General features: G+C 28.2%; 2 protein-coding genes across 2 annotated transcripts; one reads left to right on the top strand and one right to left on the bottom strand.

Annotated features, from left to right (window-relative positions):
• Positions 1 to 2,247: 2,247 nt before the first annotated feature.
• On the top strand, positions 2,248 to 3,250 carry LOC127076192 (uncharacterized). Its single transcript, XM_051017775.1, has 2 exons — positions 2,248 to 2,543; positions 2,642 to 3,250. Exons 1-2 carry the CDS (start codon positions 2,469 to 2,471, stop codon positions 3,053 to 3,055), a joined length of 489 nt encoding a protein of 162 aa, XP_050873732.1. The 5' UTR covers positions 2,248 to 2,468; the 3' UTR covers positions 3,056 to 3,250.
• A 301-nt stretch (positions 3,251 to 3,551) lies between these two features.
• On the bottom strand, positions 3,552 to 5,335 carry LOC127076191 (RING-H2 finger protein ATL3). Its single transcript, XM_051017774.1, has one exon. The coding sequence runs from the start codon at positions 4,984 to 4,986 to the stop codon at positions 4,024 to 4,026; it is 963 nt and encodes a 320-aa protein (XP_050873731.1). The 5' UTR covers positions 4,987 to 5,335; the 3' UTR covers positions 3,552 to 4,023.
• Positions 5,336 to 8,809: the final 3,474 nt, after the last annotated feature.

Here is an 8,809-nt window from a genome sequence, read left to right as displayed (position 1 = left end):
CCAATAAAAATTAATTTAAATTTTAGTTACATAATTGAATTAAAATTTAAACCTATTTCTATTTTTACTTTCATCATTTAAAAAAAATCAAAATTATTCTTACTTATATCAACCAAAATTATTTTATAATTTATGGGCTTTTAAAAAAATGTTACTCTTATAAATAAATTTTATTAAGTAAAAAACGTGAATTACTAAATAAATACTATTTATAAATAATGAATAAATGGAACATGAGTCACTAAATTATAAAAAATAGTTATTATAATTTAATGAGCTTTAACAAATAAAATTAATTTAAAATTTTAATTATATAATTAAAATTCAAATCTATTTTTATTTATCATTAAATTAAAACTATTTTATTTATATATATAAAATTTATTTATATCATACAGATAACCAAAATCATTATTATTTTTTATATCTGTATCACATAATAAATAAATTAAAATTTATAATTTATATGAGAATGTATGCTAATGAATGAATGCAAATGTGAAATGAATGTCATACATGAATCAATTTATCATAAAAATTAACAACCAAATTTGGGAGTATGACACAGGCGTTATCTGAAATGGCAAAGTTGTAATCATTTTGGTGGTTAAAGTCGAAATATGTTACTTTCGATTATGAATACCAGTTATGGAGGTTAAATTTTTTAACTTGTTTATCAACTATTAGATCGCTATTTACTATTTTTTTATTTTAGATTTTTGGATTGTAATTTTGGATTCCTTCTTATCATTTTTGGTACATCTTATACCAGATTGACTCGTTTTGATCATTAAAATATATTTTATTTTGACTTTTTTAACAAAAAAGTTAGATGTGGACATGAAATATTGAAAAATCTCAAAACTCAAATTTTAAAATATTTTTTTTAGATATAAGTTGAAATCTGGAAATAAGATTACATCTTATCTCAAAATATTAGTTTATTGATAAGGTTGTCTTTACATATCTATACATTCAACAATTTAAAATTTTAAATAATATAAAATTCTAAAAATATTATAAATAACTATAATATTTATCCTACTGAATCTGAGTAAATATATGATGTGTCATTCATAAGGTGTGTTGCTCAAAAAGAGAGAAAAAAAATCAATGAATACAAATGTTTCTTCATTGATCTCCGAATTGATGATCCTAACAGTGATATCAAAAGTCTTTGGTTCGAGTGAGGAAACTGACTTCCTTGTATTGAAAGTACCCCCCACATGTGGTGGATAGAAGTTGTTCAGATAAATAGTGTCAATAGCAGTACAAGTGTATATGGATAAAAGAGCTTCCGTTTGTGAATGAACATTGTGGATAAACTCACATTTAAGGGGGAGTGTTGAGAAAAAACAAGTGTGAGTTAAGAATTTTAAGAAACAAAGTAGAAAAAAGTTTCACATTATTTAAAAAGTTGAGACTTGCGCATTTATAATTGAAAGAACTCATGCACCATCTTAAAATTTTGGATAAATATATGATATCTTACTCATAAAATATATTACTCACAAATAACAACTCAATAAATAAAAATATTTTTCAGTGTTAGACATCTAAATTGACACGTGTAATGTTAACAAAAAAGTGAAAGATGAGAGAAGTATATATTTTTTCTATATATATTTTTCCTCCGCTCACTTATTATCCTGTCGCATTCTGGTTTGAATTATTTACCTTTTTGGAGAATAACATTAGATATTTTTGGTGTGATTCGTATCATATATTTTTTTACAGATCTGATTCATATCATATAAAAGAACATGAATAAATAAATAAAAAAATTGAATAAAGAATTTCTTTTGCGATTAAAATAAAAAAGCAAAGTAAAGTAAAACAGATTGTAACAACATAATGCTTAATTATGTTTCAAAAACTAACTCCAATTGCTTCCATAACTTTACCTTCAAAGATAATAGTAACTTCATTCTATATAGGACCACATCAAAATCATTTCTGCACTTTATTCATTTTATTATATTTCACCAACCGACCTTCATTTTTTCTCGTAAAAACAAAGAAATAAATTTTTTATTAGTTCAATTAATTAACAAAAACCTTAAATTCCCAACAAAAAAAAAATCTTGGAACTTGATAGATTTTAGTCTATCATCATAGGTCACATGTAAGAATTACCTTAATATTATCAAATGTACCTTAATTTTATTTTCATTCATATTATTCATTGTCATTATTATTATTCTAGTAATTAATTAGGTGTGATAGAGAATCTATATTTTTAATGTATTTTGTTGTTATATAAGACAAATTCATTAATGCATTAATTCATCACCTTATTTAAGCAATTTGATTCTTGATAGGACAAAGTGAATGAAAAGCTTAAAATTGCAATACCATTTATAGTTTCTGTCATATTTCACACCATGTGACATTCATATCTTTTCATTAGTTGTTGGAGTTTTTCTATTCTGCTTCAGTTTGTGTTTTTTTTGTTGTTGTTGGTAATAATGATGAACAAATCTTCACCTCAACCAAACCATTTTGATGATTATGGATTTGATCTACAACAGGATTTTTCTCAGGTAATGTTTTTTTGTTTTTCAATTGTTGTTTTTTGTTTTTCAACATTGTTATTCATTAACATGTGTTTTTTTTTTGTTTTGTTTTGGTTTTTCGTTAGTTTTTGGAGGAAGCTAAGGAACATGGACAAGAAACAAAGCAGAAGAGTTCATCAGTGTATCCTGAAGAAGAATCTAAGAAAAGAGGATCAGAGAAAGATGGGAAGAGAAAGAAATCATGGAAGAGTTCATTGATTTCATGGTGGAAATTTGATAAGAACAAGGTTAAAGAAGCATCTAATGGCAATTTGAAATCAAAGGTTTCTGAGAAAAGGCAGGGTCATGTTTCTGGTCCTATAATGCATAACTCTTACAGAGGTTATGAAGGAAAACACAAGCGTCCATTTTCTGGACCTTTGACAAGTTTGTTTAAATCTACAAAAAGAGAAGAGAATGAGATACCTTATATGACTCTAGATCAACAAAATAGTATTCGTCCGGTTCAAAATTATGGTCCCGTTTATAAGGTTACTTGACTCTTTACGTCATTAGTTATGTAAGTGTTTTCGGTGGTTGATATGTGTCGGTGTGAGTATCTGACACTAATATGATATCAAAATTGTTACATTTGATTATTTTAATTTTTTAAAATTATTATTGATGATTATGTATTCATGTCTGACACATTCCGACAGTTGTTGATTAATGTAACAGAAACATCTTTCTTTTAAGTTCGATAGTCTTTGATTTGATTCGATGAATGAATATATTTAGTTTGACATTCTAGTCTTGAATTTTTAGCATACAATCCATAGTGGGTTCCCTAACCTAGAGGCAAAGGAGAATTCCCTAACCTAGAAGCAATGAAGAATCAATCACCTAAAGGGTCAAGGTTAGGAGGGGAAAAAAAGCTAAAAAGGCATTGGGTAGCATTAGTCAATGGATTGTCAAAAAGACAACATGATTAAGAAAAAAATACACATGTGCCTGCCATTGTCTAGGCAACCGAAATAACAAGAATATAAGTAGTAATTATTTAAGAAAACTTTTTTGTCGGATTTTTAGAGTTGTGAAAAGGGAATCTAAACAAAAGAGAGAGATCTTCTACCTTAACCATTAGTTTATCAACCCTCTTGATGCTTAAATAACCACTAATTTATTCATTTCTTTTGTAATCCATGTTTTTTTTCAAGTGGTCGAATGATTCGAATTTCACAACTTTCACCATTAATAGATTGTAGCAGATTTAAAACCATGAGATCTACCGTTCTAAACGTTGCAGTTAGATATTCATGCAGCTACTAACTGAATTGAATTAACGATTATATTCAAATAAACTATCTGTCATAAATTTATACAATATAAACACTTTGAATGATTCACTTAATGTAGCATCCATCCTTAGCCATTATGTGCACAAGGATTGAAAGGGAAGTAGCATAACTCTCAATTTACTCTCTCAACCGCAATTGCAGCCGAAATATAACTGTTTTAGAGGTCCCTGCTAGCTCTGGCCTTGTTCAACATCCATAGAACTTGGACCGCAAGGACTTAACTTCTTGTCCCTACTTAAAAGCCTCTTAAATGACCTCAATCTTGTTGACATTGGTGATTTCATCTCATCTTCAACTTCAACTTCAACACACCTAATATCAGAAGATGACAAAGAGAAAGAACCAAATTCACTTGGTAATGGTATATCAATCACCAACATTGTATTATCACTAGCTAAAGAAGATGATGATGATGATGTTAAACAAGGTTGTTGTTCTTGTTGTTGATGAAAACTTCCTTCTTCCAAAGAAACACCAATAGAACTAACTTGTCTTTGGGTTTGGGTTTGGTAATTACCAAAAACCAAAACATTTGTTGGAAAATTTGAAGACTCTAAACCATTCATAGGACTCAAATTTTCACTTTCTGATGAAACTAACACATTGATCTCTTGAGCATTTGAAGTACTAATAGGTTTAGAGGATTCATTAGAAACTATATTCCTACAAAGAGGACAAGTGGAATGAGATTCAAACCACATATCAATACATTCTAAATGAAACCCATGATTGCATTTTGGTAAAAGTCTTGCTTTTTCTCCTTCAACAACATCACAAAGACAAACAGCACATTCCAAATCATCTTTGAATTCTTCAGGTTTGTAAACCAAAACAGGCAAAGACTTAAGAATTGAAACTTCAAGTCCAATTTGATGAGTTCCACTTCCATAGATGACAGGATCTTGACCAGGAGCAAATTGAAACCGCCGTCTGCGACGGCGGTTTCTTGGTTGAGGAGATGCTCTCTCCTCAAAACGCCACCAGAACCACTTAGCATATAAATGAAGCATTAGAACAAACATAACAACTACAAACAGGAAAATTATAGCCACCACCATGATTTTTCCTGTAAGTTCAATTGGATCAGAATCAGTCAATCTGTCACTTGACCCTGGTGTTGCTGTTGCACCCATGTTTGTTACCTCTGAAAATTTGAATAAAGGTAGAAACTTTACGGTTTATGTGCAAATTTAAGCACACCCCAATTGAATTTAAACAAGAATGAAAAAAAACCAGATGCAAAATGAGTGTAAAGTTTCTAATTTTGAAGGGAAATTGAGAGAATGGTGTGAAATTTCAACGTGGAAAGAAAGTGAAAATTTGAGTTTGCATTGTGAATTGGGTTAGAGAAATTTGGTAGTAGATAAAGAGAAAGATTGTGAAGGAATAAGAAGAATAAGGTTGAAGTTGAACCTCAAGGTTGGACTAAAGACTTGGACTTGTATGAACCTTAGAAGGAAGAAGGTGATGGCATTGGAGTCAATAGTCAAAGAATGAATGGATAGAGTACAAATTAGTAGTTACATTCTCATTTCATTTTTAATTACAACTTTTTAAGAAAAAAATATTACTTTTTTGTTTTATTAGTAATTTTCAAATTTTGAATTTATAGTAATTTACTTGTCAATTTTTTGTAATAGTGGTTTAGTCTTTTTCTATAATAAAGTGTTTATTTGTAAAATTATAAATAAAAAAACTATAAAGAAAAAATAGAATCTTAATTGTATTAAATATTTTTTATGTTATCCAAGAGCATCTAAAAAAATCTTCAAATTTATTAAAATTCTAAAATAAAATCAAATGCATGCAAATTGTTTTTTATGTTTAATCAAATATTATGAGTTTGAATATAAAATGTATATGATACATATACATTTTTTTTATTATTTACTATAAAATAAAATATTGATGTGTCTGATATATAATATTAATTGATATAATTGAAGAAAAATATAAAATTGAAAGTAACAATCATTCTAAAATATTTTGACGTTATAATATGTGAAATAGGGGATTTTATGTCAATTATTTTATATTTATTTAAAAAACAAAAAATTTATCTTTGATTAAAATTAGTCTACCCAAATTTTAGACTCTAACAATTAAACAATAAATGTATATATGGACCAATAAAAGTAAGTTTAAATTTAAATTTTGTTTATTAATGAAAGTTAGTTTTTAGTTAGATGTAAAACAATTTTAAATGATAATAGAAACAAAAAATTAGTTGTACCAAAAAAGAAGGAAAAAAAATAGAACATAAATTTGAAAAATTGAATTTGAATGGGTACTATTGATTTGAAAAGAATAAGGGGGTGGCTTCAAAATTTTGACTTTGTAATCCCACTTTTGTCATTTTTTCAACTGTTCCTAGACAGTTCACGGGATCTTTGTTCCTTTTATTTTGGTACACTAATTTGTAATTAGACTTGGTAATAATTATAGGGGTTTAATTCTCATTTTCACATTGACCATTCTAATGAATTAATGTAACACAAATAAAAGTTGAATTAAGATTGTTTAACGTAGAAAATGGGATGAAAGAGAAAGAAAATAAAACTAACTAATCAATCTAGCAGAAATGGGTGGAAATGTTGTGTCTGTTGGCTACACATTACTCAATTTGTTGACCTTTCAACTTATTAACTTTATAAATATTTGACCCTACTTTTAGAAAGTGTTGGCCAATAACCATGGATCAAGACCATTTTAGTTTTATTATTCTTGATTTTGCATGCTTCTCAACTTAGGAAAATATTTTGAGAATTGCTAATCTCAAAATCTCTATGTAATAGCTAGAATATCACCTTATGAAAACTTAAAATTATTTTTTAGATTTTGGAAATATATTTCAAATGTATCCAACACTTCGTTGAAAACGTCAAAATTAAATAAATATTTTTTTCAAAATTTATTTCTGAAATGTATCACTGAAACAACTTAATGTACATCACATGCATTTCTCACCGAAACTCATTTTTTTATAAATAAATTGATCCGGAGATGTATCTCTGTATTCACATCAGACATAATTTGGAGATACATCTCTGGAACCACACCAGACATTAATATTTTACTTTAATTTAGATATGCTCTGAAGAATTTGACTATATGTTATAGTTATATTACTTTTTATTTATTTATAAATTAAACCATACAAATGATACAATGAAAATGACATATATAAAGTAATAAATTTATAGTACACAATGAAGTCGAAATAAGTCAATAAAATACAACCGATAATAAAATTCTTAAAATCATATTAACCATTGAACGATCTTTAAACACAATCAGTCTTTGTGGAGACGATAAAACCGCACTTGTACTTCTGTGTTGCAACATGTTCACGAAAAGTCTCTTGCTTAAAGAAGAAATATTTGAAGTCGTCATACTACCTCCTGAGACGTTTAGTCATATAATAGGAGTTAGGCTTTGATTTCACTTTGTCGTACCTCAAAAAAATATGATCATTCGTGAAACACATCACATGCTTGCAGAAAAATATGTTCGAACAGAGTCTCCATCGAAGTTTATTTATTTCAATGAAGGAATGGGAAAATATCAATAAAACCTTGAAAAAGAACATGGTCATCGCAATCATATTTGGGTTCGGGAGTAGATTATGCATGGGGAATGTATTAACACCACTCACGTCCATTGTACTCAACGGAAACCTTTTAGTTTAATTTGTGACTGAATGTTAGCTTATCGTTAATTGTTTCCTTTGAGTTATTAAAATTTTAAAAAGAAAAGAAAATGGGTCACAAAAAAGTTATTAATGTGTCTGACAAGATTATGGGTCTTGCTCATATGTATCTTCAGGTGCGATGGAGAACCCAATGCTTACGTAGTTCTGAGTATAAAATATTTGTCGTTTGTCGATTTTAGCGAAAGCTATTTTATCTCAATCGACGAAAAACCATTGCTTGCTACCCAAAACAGGTGAGGAACAGACGTTTGCATCACATTGAATGAATTTCTACATATCAATATTCACAGGAAAACACCACTTATCTCAACTCACACATATGTGGACAAAGTATTGTTTTGCATCATCTCAAGACGAAATATCTTTCATTTTTTAAAAGGTTTTGAGGATCCCACGACGCTCAATAAGAATAAGACGTATGTCTTGGAATCGATTGCTCAAGGGTTCCATTGGAATGCTAAACTCCAACGGTCCTTTTTAATCCAAATATATTAAGTATTTTAGAAGCGAAAGAAATAATAAATGAATAATCCAAAATGTGTGTCTCGTGACCAGACATTCGAGGGTTCCATCGGAATGCTAGACTGCAACGATCCTCTTCTTTCGCGTTTGTTTAAGAAAAAGAATTTGATATTACTTTTGATTTAGGAAAATTCACTTGATGTTGATCGATGTTTGATTTGTATGGATGAGACATGATTTGAGAATGATGAGATTTTAAAAACTAAATTTATGTTGATCAAGTGTTTGTTCTTATTTGATTTTATTTTTGGTTGATTATTTATTTAGTTCATCTTAACTAACTAAGAGCAATGGAAATAAAAGCGAGAGAATAAATACAAATTATAAATAATGGACGGGGGTATATTTTGTAAACGAGGAATAAGAAAGCGAGTAAAATACAACAATTGATCAAAATATATATTCAAAATAAAATAAAAACAACAATAAGAATAATAATCAATGAAACTGTAACTAATTAAATAATCAAATGAATAATTACTAATTTAAATCAATCAAAAAGAAATAAAAATAGCAAGGGTGCATACATGCATATGAGAGATGTGAAAACAAAAGTATCTAGAGCTCAAAAACCACCATTAAACCCTAATTAATATTTAAAATATTAATAATGATAAATAAATAAAAATAAAAATAAACATGAAAATAACACATGAGGCGGACAACTGATACATGTGAGAGAGGAAAGTTGACAGAATGAACCCTCTACAGTTAAAACTTTG

This window comes from Lathyrus oleraceus, chromosome 4 (assembly GCF_024323335.1).
Source record: "Lathyrus oleraceus cultivar Zhongwan6 chromosome 4, CAAS_Psat_ZW6_1.0, whole genome shotgun sequence".
Lineage (NCBI taxonomy): Eukaryota > Viridiplantae > Streptophyta > Magnoliopsida > Fabales > Fabaceae > Lathyrus > Lathyrus oleraceus.
The sequence above is the reverse complement of the archived record's forward strand: the minus strand, read 5'-3'. Positions and strand labels throughout refer to the sequence as shown.